Source organism: Aedes aegypti, chromosome 1 (genome assembly GCF_002204515.2).
Source record: "Aedes aegypti strain LVP_AGWG chromosome 1, AaegL5.0 Primary Assembly, whole genome shotgun sequence".
In the NCBI taxonomy this organism is placed as follows: domain Eukaryota; kingdom Metazoa; phylum Arthropoda; class Insecta; order Diptera; family Culicidae; genus Aedes; species Aedes aegypti.
In genome coordinates this window covers 153,902,497-153,920,691 of record NC_035107.1, presented here as the reverse complement: position 1 = coordinate 153,920,691, position 18,195 = coordinate 153,902,497, and the positions used below count along the sequence as shown (strand labels likewise).

The 18,195-nt window shown below is 41.3% G+C and overlaps 1 protein-coding gene across 1 annotated transcript in view; it reads left to right on the top strand.

The window, feature by feature from the left end:
- LOC5575428 (RNA-binding protein pno1) overlaps positions 1–18,195 on the top strand; it is a 37,065-nt gene continuing 18,870 nt past the window's right edge. The window contains exons 1-2 of the mRNA XM_001655696.2: positions 1–263; positions 319–584. Of these exons, the coding sequence (XP_001655746.1) occupies positions 160–263; positions 319–584 (370 nt within the window). The 5' untranslated portion in view covers positions 1–159. The remainder of the gene's footprint in view (positions 264–318; positions 585–18,195) is intronic.

The following is an 18,195-nucleotide window of genomic DNA, read 5'->3' as shown; positions in this document are numbered from 1 at the left end:
GCGAGTGCCTTATGAATCTCTTTTTGTTTCGTAGTCGCGAATTCCTATCCTGAACATGTGCTGCTTGGGAAATATTTGATTCTAAAACTTGTGTTTTAATTTTGTATTACTGCGTATATCTATAGAAAAAAGACAATATAACTATAACAAGTCATCAAAATGGATGTTGATGTACAGGTTATTTCTACAAGTGGCGAAAGAACGAAAATAAAACAGCCTAAGATAGAAAATGATGTTCGGAAAGTGTTTGTACCTCGTTCCAGGTAAGCAATACAAGGATTTTAAATCTAGTATACAATGTTTCATTATTTTCCACAGACAATCCGCATTGAAGGAACAATGGATGAAAATATTCACTCCAGTCGTGGACCAACTTTTACTTCAGATAAGATATAATGTAAAAAGCAAGCAAGTGGAACTGCGATTGGGACCCGAATCTAAAAATCCATCTAACTTGCAAAAAGGAGCAGATTTTGTACGCGCATTTATTCTCGGTTTTGAGGTGGAAGACGCTTTGGCTCTGCTTCGTCTTGACGACCTTTTTATCGAATCTTTCGAAGTAAATGATGTTAAGATGTTGAAAGGTATGTTTATAATACATCAAATTATCTCTTTATATATTTCAGTCTACATTGTATTGAATTCTCTTGTTAAGTATTAAATACCATACTGCTTAGCGTTGAAAAATGGGTTAACCAACGTGCGAAGTTCGATTTTTGACCAACTTCGCCACGTCGCACAGTGCGTTGCTCCATAGACAAAAATCAAATTTCAAGTTATTTTTTTCGGCGATAATAAGTATCCACAAGTGTTTATAGATAACATCCGTTATCGAAACAAGTATTTATAAGCTTTACAAAGCACTAAAACATCTACAACAAGCGTCGAAAGAGACAGTTGTCGAAGTAGCAGAAAAATCAAATTTTGTCGCATGTTTTCAGCATTCCTTTCAACTAGCACGGAGAGTGTCGTAATCAATCTATTCAATCAAAATCTAAAAGAGAACATGACTGATGGTTAGTAAAGTATATTTGATGTGATAAGAACACCAATTTTAACTTTGAATATGAGAAATTGGCACGTTGAGTTGGCTATAAAATCAAACTTATGAAATACTAACATGTAATTTGTAATTTATTCATTCATTCAACGTAAGCCTGTTAGTTACAAACTTTTGATCAGGTCAAGGAAAGGTTAACAGGAAAATTTAAAGTGATCGGAAAAATTTGGTGTTGTCTAGAGAATTTAAAAGGGAATCAGTACAATTACAAGTAAGATTTCTAGTTCCATAAATCTACGTGAAGCTTCTCTTAAACGCTGCAAGCGTCGATTGTTGCCTAAGGGCTAAAGGCAAATGATTCCATGTTGAAGCTCCGCTGATAAGCACACTTTTCCTACTGGCCGTCGTATGGTGTGGCAAGACGAAGGAGCGTGCTCGGTTGTTCATTCTTGGTTGGAGGTGTTGTAGTAAGTATTGGGGTAGCTCTCGAAGGTATCCGCGCCGTAGGAAGCAGCAGACGCGCAGTCTATAATTGTCTAGGAGATTTCTGCCTAGAATCGTATGACGGATGTCAGCTGTGGTATCACGTCGGCGAAGATTGTAGACGAATCGTACGGCTGATTTGAAGCTTCGGTGTAATTACTCCTTTAGCGCTTCCGTTAATGCTGGGTAGTATACCACGTCGCAGTACGTATACAGTGGTACGATGACAGCTTGGACAAGTTTTTTTTCGTGTGGGTAGCGATAGTACACTCCGAAAACGACGAAAGGTCCGCAGGGTGCCATAGACCTTTTTCACTATATCGTTTACTTGATGTGTCCAGTTGAGTCTGTTGTCCATAACAAGTCCCAGGTTAGTAACCTTAGCCAAAATTTGGATGGGTTCTCCACAAAATACTATACGATTTTGTGGGATGACGTCTCCCTCCTTGCTAAACACGATTGCTTGGGTTTTCTTAGGGTTTGGCGTCAGCATATTGCTTTGGGTCCAGGCTTCGATCGATCTCAGGTTCTGGTTAATGATGTCAACCAGCCTGTTAACCTGATCGATAGGTCCCGAAATGTAAACCTGGAGGTCATCAGCATAGAGTTGGTACTTACAGTTGAGATCATTCGGCAGGCTATTGATGAACAGGCTGAATAACAGGGCGCTCAAACACGAGCCCTGAGGTGTTCCGTCAGTCAACCGCATTTCTGTAGAAGTAGTATCCCCATGCTTTACTACTTGACTCCGCTGAATCAAAAATGACGAGATCAGCTCGCATGCCGCTGCAGAAAACCCGAATTCTTGGCTAAGTTTCCTTAGGATGAGTCCATGCTTAACGTAGTTGAAGGCTAACTAGAAATCAACTAGCACCATCACTGTGCAGTGGTGATTGTCAAGATTAGCATAGATATTATGTGTTACTTCTGCCAGTGCAGTTGTGGTGCTATAACCGCGTCTGTAGTCTGATTGATGTGAGGCCATGAGGTGAGGGTTGGAGTTGTCCAGATGATGGGAGATCTGCGCCAGCAAAATCTTTTCAAGGATCTTCGAAATCGATGGAAGAACACTGATGGGGCGGAAATCTTTGTGAGACGTAGGGTTGGGCGATTTGGGGATCGGTGTTACTACTGCTTTTTTCCAGGAAGATGGGAAAGTTTTGTCAGCAATGATCGTATTGAAGAAATGAGTCAATAATGGTAGTATGAATGGGCTCAGCATCTTCACGAAGGAGATTGGGAGATTGTCACATCCTGTTGCATTTGAACTTATCTCGAACATGTGTTTGGCAACTTCCTCTACACTGGTGGGTTGGAAACGTAGCTCTTCTTGAACGATGGCTGGTGCAGCTTCTCGAGTTGTTGGCGCTGTTGGAGTGACACCACTGTTTTGCAGTGTTAGGTGTCCTTCAGTGAAAAAACGGTTAAGTTGATGCGCGTCGAAGTCGTTGGAGGAATCTGTTTTCTTCGCATTGATATGTACTCCTTCTCTACGCATATTACTCCATAGCTTTTTGGCAGGAAGGTCAGCTGAAAAATGTGTATCGCCATACTGCTTTTTGGCACTATTAATCAGCGACTTCACTCGATCACGGGCACGTTCATATTTTCGCCACTGATTGCTGTCTCTGGATCGGTTGGGATTACGGACGTATAACGCAAAAGCAAGATCTCTCACAGCGATGGCTTGCTCAATATCTCGGGTGATCCAAGGTGTTCGTTTATCACGCACTTGGATAACTCGCTCAGGAGCATGAGCGTCTAGTAGGGACTGTAATTTTGCAGTTGTCAGTTCGACTTTCCGATTGACATCGTTTGCGTCGGAGATTTCCTGGAGATCCGTCGTTTGAAAGTCCACCTGCAGTCGAACCACATCAATTCTTCGCATGTTGCGGACTTTTACTGTTTGGGGAGCTGCTCGTGGTACTCGGATGTCGGCAATAAGATAAACAACCTCGTGATCGGAGATGGAGCTTCCGTAATGAGTCTTAGACGTACGGATCGATGATGGAGAATTGGTCACCAGGAGGTCAATAGTTGTTGCGCTTTGTTCGGTGATTCGTGTAGCAGCTGTTGGCAGAACGGTTAGATTAAAAGTAGAGTGAATGCGAGCGAGGGCTCTGCATTCCCACAAAGGTGATGTGCGGCAACGTTAATGTTGTAGTCACCAACCAGATAGACTCTATCAAAATCGAAATCTTGTAGGTCGACGAGAAGTTTTTCGTAGCGTTGGGCAAACAATGGATTTGATCCGCTCGGATTATACACAACCACAATGCAAATGTTGCAGTTGTTGATTTTGGTTTGTACTGCAAGGAATTCGAGTCGAGTAGCGCTATTCTCTCCAGCTTCGTAGGTTGACTTGATTATGGTAGTTGTTTTGATCCCTTTCTGGACGTATAGTCCGACACCACCGAATGCTCTTACTCTGTTTCCACGCCCAGAGGATAGAGAATGTCGGACAAAGTTGAACCCAGGGATCCGGATTGGGCCGGTGGCTAATGAAGGACGGAGCATAGTTTCCGTTACGGCAAAGAAGTGGTATTGGGAGGAATCGAGCAAAACTTTGACGCCATCGATATGGCGTTCTAGGCTTCTGACGTTGAGGTGCCCGATACGAAGGTAAGCGTGATTGATTCTGCACATAAGGCTTGGAATGTAGTCGTCTGTCTGCAAGTGCTTTTAGGATGTAGAAACGGATACGGCAGAATAATCCGAACCAACTGCATCAAAAAATACTGAAGAATTGTTCCCCTTATCCGTGGGTCAGTTCGATGAGATGGTCGACGTCTTTTACTTCAGTGTAACGGGGTTGGTTCGGTAGTCGAACAGAGACTGAACCGTTACGAACGAAAACCGACTGGATCAGCTTTCTATGCTTCATTCTCAATGCTAGATTACGAATCCGAAACATGTAACTTTGATTATCGATTCAAAAAAAGTTCTACCGAGTTCCAAGCTAAATCACTCACAGACATGTTTCTTAAAGTGTCCTCTAAGAGGTCTGAAAGATACAGCTGCAACTCTTTGAGGTTTTTGACTATTTTTAGGTATACTTCTTAACCAGCACAAGCATGAAAATGAGTTGTTTGTGATAAAAAATCCGAAAATCTTGCATCGCTTTGTAGTCTTGGCTCAACCAATAGAAATATTAGTAGTAGAACGCTAATGGCGCTGTTCTCACAAAACTGAATTAGTTTATTATTACCTTTAACTGTATCTTTACATTGTTTGTTCGATGCCATGTTGTAGTGGATGATTTTAAAATTTATTTGACACTTTGAGGACCGGTACTCAAGCTGTCAGCGCGTGGCAAACTACACTGAAAAAAATCCACACGTTTGATCCGTGTGTTCAAAATTATGGATCGATTCATGAACGTCTATATCGATTTGTTGTGATTTTCTTACAAACTTCGTGTGTGTTACACATTCAATTCTTTAGTTTTGCTTCATGGACTGATTCATCAACCGACAACATGAATTCCAAAGTTTTCCACATCAGTTCTGTAGAATATAGAATCCACTGCGTTGGGAAGTGATAATAGGATTGATCACAGCAAGCGGTTTAATACGTTCAAATGTGATGACAGTGTTGGCGATATTGGTTTCTCTTAGTAACACGCTCCTGTCACTTGCATACTATATGCATGCATGCTCTGCCTCACTTGAGAACAAACACTTGTCTTGGTAAGTTGTGTGAGCATCGCGTGGAGGGTGATTCCTTTCCCGGGTATTATCGAAACTCCACATTGGCGATCCTACCAGTTTTCTACTAATTTGTGGAAAGATGCCTGGCTTATTTTACATTTTTTCATTGGGCGGAATCACCCTGCCGCGTTGTGAAAAGTGAAATCAAAAGTGCAGCCCGCAGCGTGGTGTTTGTTGAGTGAAAATTTCTGACTCCGTATCAGATTTGTTTCCCGCTCGTGAAAAAAAAGGTTACAATGAAGAGACAACCCGAGAAAGAGCATTGATGTGTGGACGCTTACAGCGTGTTGTTTGCCGTGGGGGAGGAAAATTCCCGGCAATTTCCGCTGCCGAAAAGCAAAATTTCGTCGATCTTGTTGTTTTGCTTGGTGCAAATGTCAGATCGGACGCTTACAGCGAGTTGTTTGTCGTGAGGGAAGAAGAGTCCCGGCAATGTCCGCTGCCGAAAAGCGAAATTTATTCGATCTTGTTGTTTTGCTATTTGCAAATGTCAGATCAGTAGCTTACAGCGTGTTGTTTGCTGTGGGGGAAGAGGAGCCCAGGCAATATCCGCTGCTGAAAAGCTAGAATTCGCGGATCTTGTTGTTTTGCTAAGTGCAAATGTCAGGTCAGAAAGATAGAGCTATTGTTTGCTGTTGGGGAAGAGGAGTCCCGGCAATGCCCGCTGTCTAATAGCAAGCATTCGTGGATCTTGTTGTTTTGCTGTGTGCAAATGTCAGATCGGAAGATCACAGCGTGTTGTTTGCCGTGAGGAAAAAGGAGCGTCGGAAATGTCCGCAAACGAATAACGAGAATTGTTATTTTTTCTGTTCGGTTTGTTCAAGTATCAGATAGGATACTTTTAGCGCTTGCCTGCGTGCTGCAATGTTATAAAGAAGCAATGTTTTATTCTTATATTTTTATGGGCAAATGTAATTCCAGAACATTGAAGCGTTTTGTTGGAAAGAAAACTGTCAATATTTGCTGTCTAGAACGATTATATTGTTTTGCCTTATGCAAACGTCAGAGCATGTGTGTACAACGTCTAATTTGTTGTATGGTAAATAACCCAACAATATTCTTTGTAGAGAAAAGGAAAATACGATAAATGTGTTTTTGTGCGAAAGGCCAAGTAACAAAAATTGAGAGTGTTGATTGTCCCAAAAGGAGACTAGCTGACAGATGAATTTTATCCTTCAATTAAACTCTTGACAAGCATAAAAAACACATTTTTTTTTGAAAAAAAAATCCCGCTGGTCGATGATCTTTTCGTAAAGGAAATTTTCTCGATTCCCAGGGCATAGAGTATCTTTGTACCTGCCACACGATGTACACATGCAAAAATGGTCCGATGTGCGTTGGGAAGTGATAATAGGATTGATCACAGCAAGCGGTTTAATACGTTCAAATGTGATGCACACTGTCATGTTGGCGATATTGGTTTCTCTTAGTAACACGCTCCTGTCACTTGCATACTATATGCATGCATGCTCTGCCTCACTTGAGAACAAACACTTGTCTTGGTAACACGGATTCAGTGTGTTTAACTTATGATTATCTTGTGTCATGATCATCATGTTCAAGTTGGTCTATTTGAATTCGATAAGCTTGCTGTCGATTTCCGTGTTCCAAATTTCTAAATTGTCTGTGATCAACTCATAGCGAACTAAATTGCGGTCGGACCTCATGTCGAACGACAGTCATCATCATGTTCGCAAGAAAAGAAGCAAATTCTGAAGCTGAAAGTGTTAGAGGAAAATTTGCGGATCCGTTTTTCTCGCTATTAGCGAAGATGTCCGAGTGAAAATGAGGAGTTCATTCTAATTTTCTAAATAACATGCATTACTTCCAGCATTGGATATAACGTATGGTGTTAAAGAAAAATCGGATTCCACTAACAGATTTTCCTAGCTTTCAGCTTCGAATAAAATGAAATATGCTAATCCCGGGCTTCCCAAATTATGGATTTGCGGCGCCCCGCTTGTTGCTGACTCACTTGTTTGAAAAAAAAACATTCAAGTGAGCTTGCGACGAGCAGAGGAGCCTCGAATCCATATTTTGGGGAGCAAGAGTTCTCTATCAAATTTCTTCTTTCAGTCTCATGATATTCATGTTCTATCACACCTAACTATCTAATGGTTCTACATTTTGAATTCAATAAGCAAATCATTTGGTTTTCATGATTTAATATTTGGAAATTCATGTTTGTTTCACATGACAACCTAATGTTGATACACATGTTATTATACCGTGAAGTCAATGATGAAATCCATATGGCTACCACACTCATATCATGTGGTTTTCCTCATTGCGCAAAGCTATAAGTAAAACACACGACCTTGACGTGTAGATTTTTCTCAGTGTAGATGTTGGTAACACGAACAGTAGCGACATTAGCATTCTTAGGTTAATGCTTCTACTGCTCAACCAGACATTACACCAGAGCTAGTTCATGCTTAAAATAATATATTTTAAATGCAGTTTTCAAGATTTTATTCAAATTTCATATTAAAAACTGAAAAATTAAAAATAAATGCGATTTTGTTGCACAAAGGCGTATAAGTCACTTTTGCAGCTACGAGTGAGAAGAGACATACTTGCAAATAACTTCTTACATCATTATAAGCAATAAAAGTACAAATTGCAAGACTTTTCTGGGCAAATACAGAAATTGGCGCTTGGGACAGTTTTGCGATTATGCGTCTAGTAGTTGTCATTTATGCAAATTGTTGCTCTTTTGATCAGAAACAACTTACCCTTCCATACCAAGGTGCTCAAATGGCTTGATTTTCAAGCTTTGATTTTTGTCCCGCATCTCCATAAGTTCAACGCACTGTGCGTCGCAACTCGATTCTCAATAGTGCGCATAATGCACATGGCGGAGGGCATCGATGCGCACTATGGACTTATCCACGGTCTTCTCTTATTGTCGATTTTCTTTTTCTTTTCCGCTCTAAATGCGGGCCGTGTTTACATAAAATGACATCCGGACCAACATCCAGTCAAGGAATGTTCACCGGATGAACATTGAGTGGATGAATGCGCTGCGAAATCGTTCATTTTTTGAAAACACGGCCCGCAGTAAAGGTTTTCTTCCCGCTGGAAGTTGCAGCGTGACGTCATCGTAGATTAGTTCATAGCGAAGTGACGCGGCGAAGTTGGTCAAAAATAAAACTTCGCACGAAGGTTCACCCATTTTAGCGAAGCAGTAAATGAATTTTTTGCCTTATTGCAAAAAAAACATTTCAATACAGTACCAGATTTACGGCCTAACTGACAAATGTAAACAAATTGAGTTTTATTCACCTAACAGTTTATTTGATAAATTACAATCATATAATGCACAACTGTTTCTTAAAAATAACATTTTTCACGAAATAAGTGAGAAAAACATAAAGGCGCATTTGATATTCTCTTTCGATACGAACTCTGATGTCAATCTTCCCCCTTTGCGATAACTGGGCGCATTTGCGATTGAGTGTGGCAGCAGGTCACATTTAAAACTGAGTGTGCAGAAGGTCGATAGTGAAGAAGGTTCGTGTGAAAGAGCGTAGCAAAACGACGAAGCTGATGATAGTCAAAACAGAAGGACGAGGTCAAAAGGCGCAATCGTGGCTGTCAAACTGAAGGAGACGAAAAACCGAGGGGCGCAACAATCCTCAATTTTGATGAATGGCGCATGATGCTTTTTTATTTATTTAACCATGTTGTTCATAATATGAAAATAAATCAAATGGTTTGTTACAAAAATAATATTGTAATGGATCATACAAAAATGCATCATGCGATTAAATCGATCGGAAACATAATATAGAATTGAAATTATATCCACTGAACTTCAAACCGATTTTACTGACAATGTATTAGTGTTCACATTCGCCCTAATTCTGACTCTGTATTGATTTGCTCTTTAAAACTTCAATGAACATCATATACACTCAAAATAATCCAAACGTCAAGGCTACGTGAAAAATCACGTAAACCCTTAAAAAATGAATTTGGCCAGGATTTACTTGACAACTGTAACTATCACCGTTACATGGATCAAAATTGAATGAAATGTCGATCGTATTTACTGTGGTGCCCTATCACCCTTACGTGAAACTCACGTACCTAGCCATGTTCATTTTGACAGCTTCAGTTGTTTGTATTCATTTTGTAGTTCAGGTACCAGTGTGTAAAGATGGTGTTTATAAAAAGCTTGCTAGTCATTGAAATCCATTTGTTGGTGCAATTTTGGAGTAAAATAATTGAAATTGGATTAGATTGCTGTAAAAGTGTGAAATCGGTATGTGGTAAATGGTATTTTTAAAGGACGATGCTTCCGATGGACCAACTCAAGAACGAACCAAAATCCGTTCGTTAACTTCCAACTGATTCTGTTCGATTGTCTAATATCAAAAGTAAGTAAATTTTTTAAGTTTAATAATTCAAATAATATAGATTTTCATGTTCTGCAGAAACCGAAAACCAAAAATAACGGTGAAACTGAAGCCGGACTCCCAATTATGGGCAAACAATACTCGATTACGAATATCCAGACCGCACGTGAAATAATAAGTCAATAATCCAGCATATGAAATAATAAATCAATAAACCATGCATGCAGAAAAACACAATAAAAATATCTGATACAAAATCACTTCGACTTAATTTTGTTTCAATAAACATAATAAAATCTAATGAAAAACAACTTTATTTATATATGTATGTCTGAAACAATGCACTGAAGCCTCATTTTTGTTTTACTCATACATCCTATGAAACTCACGAAAAAAACACGTAACAACTACCGGATGCTTCGGTGAAATCAAAGAAGTCCATTAGTTCATGAGTTCATTCATGGTTGCCTTTGATTCACGTAAGTGCTACGGGAAAAGTGCGATGGAAAAAAACTACGTATGTTTTCACGTAGCCTTGACGTTTGGATTATTTTGAGTGTACGAATAGTTAAATGAGCTATTATGGCATTGGTTTGTTTTTATGAATTCAAGCATAATTCTTCATTCCGACGTAACTGCAAAAATAAACAAATCGAGATTTGCTTTGCATGGGCTTGACAAACGCATAATCTACATATTGAGTCCAAAAAAGTAATCCTAAAACATTTTTTTGATTTTTTGAAATAAATTTCAATTCTGCCCTATGTGCACTTTACTCAGTATTTTTAATTTGGCTACATACACCCTACCATTGCAAAGCGACTCAACTGTCAACATTTTTCATGCTAGCACATACACCGTACATATGCTCATAGCAAAGCGACCTATATGCAGAATCAAAACATAAAATTTTAATCAGCAGATACGTCATACTGTTTTCGAATTACTAAACATGTTGGAAATCGAGAGATTCGGATTTTCACAGCTGCAGTAAGCTGACGGGTCGGCAAACTGATGTGGAACATCATCAGTATTCGGTTTTAGACAAATTTCTCACCAAATTTTTCACAAGAACTGTTCTCCATTTACTTTTGTTACTCACGGCTCCGTCCGGTGCTCCTGTTAGTCGAGTTGAAATTGTAAACATTCAATATTCGTTGTAGTTGAACGTAGAAACTGACGAATAGAACAAACTTTATTATGTTTTATGGGAATTTGCAAACCGGTGTATGTGCAACTTCAAAACAATACTGGTGTATATGACGTGACGCATGTGATAAATGAACTGTCAAACCGACGCATCAAGCAAGGTATGATATCGACGAATCATCATGGTGTATGTGTGCAGCACAAAGCAAAAGGGTTTATTCGATAATTTCACCAGTTTTTCAATCTAATTCAAAACAAATCGGAATTGTTTAATAGTGGTTAGAAACGGTGTTCTTTTTTTCAACTTATAGAAGACACAGCAATAGAAAAAATGCAAAACATTTTAAACAGGATTTAAAATGCTTTACAATATATTGCATCGCATGTTTCTCGAATCCTTCCAAATGTTAGATACGCCGATTTGAAAAATTAGGCTTGAATTATTTAAATATGTAATGTTTTCAATTATTAAAATAATGACATCTTTTACTGTGATAGCGATGTTTGTTATTCTTTAGATATTTCTCTAAAACTTATTCAAATAGATTCAAGTCAAAAAAGTATACAAACTTACTTTATCGATTCTACGTGTTTCGCAGACGAAATTCTACAAATTTCGCTCTAAACCAACTCGATTTTTCACTTTTAGAACGTTTAATTTCCGGATTTACAAAACGACGAAAGTAATATTTTTAACTTTTGCAACCTAACCACTATTTTCGCCGCTCCGCTGTATGGAGAGACAAAGTGACTTAACCACGAATCAAAACAAAACACTACTTGAGTCGATTTTACACTGGTACAAAAACGTCGCAAGTACCTGAATAAATCGGCTTATCATTTTTTTTTTTTACTTATCTCGTTTATTTGGCAGGCTCAGGCGCCGTAGGGCATAACAGAGCCGAAATCTTTTCTTTTTTTTTACATTATTTACATTTTGAAATTTGAACTTATTTTAAAAACTATGTTAGTTTGCGGAAGTTTTAAGGTTAGTGGATACATTTGAAATAGGGAAGGAAAGGATTTTTTGGAATTACTTAAGCTACTTAGACTACTAAGCTGATGAAGCTTGAAGGGACAGGATGTCCAGATCTGTAATGAAACTAAACAGAAACGGTTTGTGGGAGACACGACGAGAAGAGGACAATTTGAATGGGAAAAAGAAAGACAGGGAACGAACACAATCAAACCCGGATATTGATACGCTTCAAAAACAGATGGATTAAATTCATATATTCTAAATCAAGGCCCGCCAACACTTCCCTGACAGGTTTCTGCTGTTTTCCTCGGATCCGGAGAGTTTCAGTCAGCTCAGATCTGACGCCACGATGCTCAACGCATCCCCACACAACATGTTCGATATCCTGGTAAGCCACGCCGCAAACACAGAGATTGCTTTCTGAGAGCCCAATACGGTGGGTATGCGCGCTTAACGAATAGTGATTGGACATAAGCCGACACATGACACGAATGAAATCACGGCTCATGCCCAACCCCTTAAACCATGGCTTTTTCGACACCTGTGGAAATATGGAATGCAGCCATCTACCCATTTCTCCGTCTCTCCATTTCTGTTGCCAGCTGATCAAGGTCTCCCGACGGGCCAATGCAAAAAATTCTTCGAAGGCGATTTGACGCTCGTAAACATCGCCTTCTTTAGCGCCTACCTTAGCCAGAGAGTCCGCTTTCTCATTGCCAGGAATGGAGCAATGCGAAGGGACCCAAGCTAGGGTAATAGTGTAAGAGCGAATTGACAAAGCACTCAATGCCTGGCGTATTCTATTCAGGAAGTACGCTGAGTGCTTCACCGGCTTCATTGACCGAACAGCCTCCAGAGAACTTAAACTGTCGGAAAAAATGAAGATGTGCTCGGGTGGGAGAGAACTGATGTACTCTAAGGTGTAATGTATAGCTGCTAGTTCAGCAACATATACAGAACATGGTTTTTGAAGCATGAAGGAGGCGCTATGAGAAACGTTGTAAACACCGAAACCAGTGATATCATCCATTTTTGACCCATCAGTGAAGAACTGTCGGCTCTCGCTGACATGCCCGAATTTACTTGCAAACATGGGAGGGATAAACTTTGAACGAAAGTGATCTGGTAAACCATGGATATCTTGCTTCATGGACAAATCAAATACTACAGAGGAACAGTCGAATTCTAGGAAGTTATCACGATTGGTGTTAACCGAAGATGGGCTAACCTCCAGCGCCATGTACCAGTAGTACACACTCATGAAACGAGTTTGAGGGTTATGTTCAAGCAGCTTTTCGTAGTTTTCAATAACCAATGGATTGAGAACCTCACAACGGATGAGGAACCTGAGTGTTAACTCCGCGAAACGATCTGTCAGGGGCTGTACTCCTGCAAGTACCTCTAAACTCATTGTGTGAGTCGAGTTCATGCAGCCTAGCGCGATGCGAAGACAGCGGTACTGAATCCGCTGTATCTTCAGCATATGTGTTTTCGCCGCGGTTTGAAAGCAAAAGCTACCGTACTCTAAGACCGACAAGATGGTTGTTTGGTACAGCTTGATCAGATCTTCCGGATGGGCTCCCCACCATGTTCCGGTTATAGTTCGCATGAAGTTGATTCGTTTTTGGCATTTCTGTGTCAGATACACAATGTGTTTCCCCCAGGTGCATTTGGCGTCGTACCAGACCCCGAGATATTTAGAAGACAAGCTATGAGTGATTGTCTGTAAGCGGAAACTTGGCAGGTTTGTGTTTCTTTGAAAAGACAACCATCTCAGTTTTCTCCGCAGAGAATTCGATACCCAGCTTTAAGGCCCAAGTAGACAAATTGTCCAGAGTATCTTGTAAGGGTCCTTGTAGTTCGGCTGCTGTTGGTCATGTGACAGAAACAACACAGTCGTCTGCAAGCTGTCTTAACGAGCAATTTTCCATGAGACAGTCATCAATGTCTCTCACATAAAAATTATAAAGAAGGGGACTCAGACATGATCCCTGGGGGAGACCCATGTAGCTAATTCGTGAAACTGACAAGTTGCCATGAGTAAAACTCATATGCTTCTCGGACAACAAATTGTACAAAAAATTGTTCAAAACTGATGAAAGGCCACTTGCGTGGAGTTTGTCTGAAAGGACATCAACACAAACTGAGTCAAAAGCACCCTTAATATCCAAAAACACTGAACCCATCTGTTCCTTTTGGGCAAAGGCAAGTTAAATTTCTGAAGAAAGCAGCGCAAGACAGTCGTTCGTTCCTTTGGCTCTGCGAAAACCAAACTGTGTATCTGACAGCATGCCATTCGATTCAACCCATTTATCCAGCCGAAAGAGAATCATCTTCTCTAACAACTTGCGAATACACGACAACATCGCAATTGGGCGGTACGAATTATAGTTCGACGAGGGTTTCCCGGGTTTTTGGATGGCTATTACTCTCACCTGCCGCCAGTCATCCGGAACAATGTTACACTCCAGAAAGTGATTAAACAAGTTCAATAGGCGCCTCTTTGCGACGTCAGGTAGGCCCTTAAGCAAATTGAACTTTATTCGATCCATTCCTGGAGCGGAATTGTTACATGAAAGGAGAGCAAGTGAGAATTCAACCATCGAAAAAGGTCTATCCATGGCGTCCCTATCCACCGGAATATCTCGTCGCACGCGATCAACAGGAACGGAATCCGGACAAACTTTCTTAGCGAAATCGATAATCCACCGAGGAGAGCTCTCTCGATCTTCATTAACCGACGATGTATTACGCATTCTTCTTCCGACGGTCCAAAGCGTTCTCAACGAGGTCTCACGTGATAATCCTTCCACAAAATGACGCCAATAACCGCCTTTCTTCGCTTTGACCAAGCTTTTAAACTTGCGTTCAAGGGAAGAATAGCGCTCATAGTTGTCAATTGAACCACGTTTCCGGAAGCCTTTAAACGCGGCGGATTTCTCGCGATAGAGTGCCTTACACTCTTCATCCCACCACGGATTGGGAGGCTTCTTGCGAACCGACGGACCAGGCACAGGACGGCGTTGGGCTTGAAGAGCGCTGTTGAGAATCAACTCGGATAAAAAGCGATACTCTTCCAACGGAGGAAGTACTTCTACCGCTTGTTCTCCATCAATGATCGTTTCCGCGTACTTTTCCCAGTCTATGTGCTTTGTGAGGTCGTAGGCGAGATCGATGGATGAAGACTGTTGTGTTCCATTGGAAATTGAAACTACGATCGGCAAGTGATCGCTACCATGGGGATCCTGGATTACCCTCCATGAACAATCCAGTGATAACGAGCTTGAACATATTGAGAGGTCTAAACGGCTATCCCTAGGACTTCCATCTTGAGCTGGAGGTGCCACTCGTGTAACTTCCCCAGTGTTGAGAATTGGCATATTGAAGTCGTCGCAGAGGTCATATATCAACGTTGATCGGTGGTCGTCATACAGTTCCCCCCAGCCTGTTCCGTGGGAGTTGAAATCCCCAATGAACAACCGTGGTTCAGGCATTACAGAGCAGATGTGAGAGAGATCTCTGCGAGATATCGCCGATCTCGGAGGAAGATATATGGAGGCGACACTGAGGCTTTTGCCTCGGATAGTCACCTGACATGCAACGACTTCAATGCCTGACATCGGCGGCAGATCGACTCTGTAGAACGAGTGATGCTTTTTGATCCCCAAAAGCACTCCTCCATATGAGTCGGATCGATCCAGGCGAATAATATTAAAATCATGGAAAGGAAGGGTCACATCAGGTGTTAGCCATGTTTCTGATAACGCAAAAACATCGCACTGTAAATTACTAACTAAAAATTTAAAACTATCTAATTTAGGCATAATACTACGACAGTTCCAGTGTAGAACAGAAATCATATCTTCGACCTCTGTGGATAAATTATCCATCATGAGTTGTTGTTTTGCTCTCGTCGCATTCAGACGCAGCAGCAGCCGGTACACGGAGTGCTGATGAATAGCACACGGTAGTTTGTTTTTGCATTTTATCAAACGGCTTTGTATTCAAGTTCGTATCGCTCGTTATTTTTGTGCGGTATTTCAACACCAATCGATTATCGTAATGATTGAAAACACGGTGAAATTTCGTTTTCCTACGTCGGCACCACGTCCAACGTGGATCGAAATTTCTGTGTTCGTAAAGCAGTTAAATGCCGATGTAATGGACATGGAAACCGTGTATAAGATGGGGGAGGACAGGAGTCTGTGCATTAAATTCAGAACTACTGCCGCAATGGAGGATGCACTGCAGTCTAACCTGGAATCAGCCAAATTTAGCTATTCCAATGGAAAAACGGTAGACGTTCTTATGTCTCCGGCAGGAACCAACGTTCGTTACGTGCGGATTTTTGATATCCCTCCAGAGGTTTCTGACGAGGATGTGGCGTTGGTACTAGGAGCGTATGGAAAAATTGAAAGAGTGATTCGAGAGAAGTTCCCACCGAACCTAGGCCTCGACCATATGTTCAATGGTGTACGAGGCGTGTACATGGAAGTTGACAAAGACATCCCCCCGACGGTGGACGTTCTTCAATGGAGAGGGAAGGTGTTCTATGAGGAGCTGAAAAATAAATGTTTTCTGTGCCAACAGGAGGGTCACCGTAGAAATTCCTGTCCACAAAATGCGGCACGGAAGCAACATACGAAAGAAAGACAAGGTAATAAATCAGTTAATACTTATGCTGCTGCCGTTATTCAGGGCAGTCCCGTATTAACTGAACCGGAAATCATAGAAGTTTTGGAGGAAGAAGTAGTTGAAGAGGTGCAGTTGGAACCTGCTTCAACGGAGATTACACACATCGAAGATCAAGGAGCATCGATAGAAACGGAACCGGTTGTTTATAGAAACAAATATGAAAAGAATTTGGCAGAAAATTGGGCGAAGCACGAAGCAGAAAAGCGGAGACGTCAAGAAGAATACCGGAAAAATGAAAAATCCATGCAGCGACGGTACCAAGAAAATTTGAGAAGGCAGGAAAAGGAGCAGAAGGAGCACTGGGAGAAATGTGAAGCGGAGAGGAAAAGTCGGCAAGAGAAATATAAACAAGATCTGTCTCAACATCATCGAACACTTCCGGTGGAAAATCAACTGCAATCTCCACCCAAGAAGAATGCTAGAAAACAATAATTTTCAATTATCAAATAATTTATTTTATTTGTATGATTATCATGATTTCGGCTCCGTAATGCCTTAGGGCGCTTGAGCCTTCAAATAAACGAATAAGTAAAAAAAAAAAAAAATTATCCATCAAAAGATATGATCGTTGCAAGGAGGGGCATTCTAGAAGCCAGTTGCTTCAAAAGAGGAGTCACACATGGAAGCAATCCTTTGACAATGTTCTTCACTGGGTCAGAAGCATTGAAGAAATTAAGGATGATATCTACAATGCCAGAAAGCGTAAACATTGGAACGCCCTGAGGTTGCCCTAGGGGCTCCGAATGCGCAGAGCAGTTTGAAATTTTGGAATATTTGGGATTTTAGATTTTCCCGGTAGTGGCGGAAAGTCTCTTTTCTCTTGGAGTTTGAATCCAGGAGGTGAAAGCTTTGAGACTTTCGCGATAGGCTTAGTATTTTTCATGGCTGGTGGGTCATCACTGCTAGACAGATTCCGAGGCTTTTTTGTGGGTCTCTGGAGTCTCACACGCTTCCTCGATGAACCCTTGAAAACGAAGGAAATTCCTTCACCAACCTCAGAGTCGGAGCCCTGATCATCAAGAGACAGAGAATAGTAGATATTTTGGGATTCAGCAGACGGAGCAGCCTTTTTCAACATCTCGGCAAAACTACGCCGAGAGCGCTGCTCTAATGATCGTCGCTGATGTTGCTGCCGGCGTACGTACGTCGGGCAGTTTTCGAGGGCATGTGGTGGACTTTCGTTGCAATAAACGCATTTTGGCGGTATACTACATGCACCATCCACATGTCTCTCCCCGCAAGAAGCACAGCGAGGTTTGTTGCAGCAATACTGGGCAGTATGGCCCAGCTGCTTGCAATTTGTGCAATTCATTACCTTCGGTACGTACAGCCGCACAGGTAAACGAAGTTTGCCGATTACAAGAAAATTCGGCAAAGCAGATCCGGAAAAGGTCACACAGAAGGATTCAGAATGTGAATAGATCTTCTTTTCTCCCACCAGGGATACGGAATGCAATTGCTTGCATTCCAGTATGGGGACAGATGGGAGAGAAGGGTTTTTGAAGCGACCACAACCCTGCATCAATTCTTCGCAGGTCATACTGCCTTCGGTGACCACTCCCGCAATCTCAACCCGATGGCTTGGCAGATAAGTTTGATACTCCCTAGTAAAGAGCTCACAGGCCACAATCTCATTGGCCTGTTTACGGTCACTGACGGTGACGCGCAGCTTACCAGAACCCACTGTGTCAATGGCGACAACGGAAGAGAATCGCTTAGTCAGATCCTTACTGATCTGAATAGTGTTCAACCGTTTGCCTTTGGATCGAAAGAAAACAACAAAAGGCCCACCAGAGTCGGGCGGGTAGGCCTTGAGGC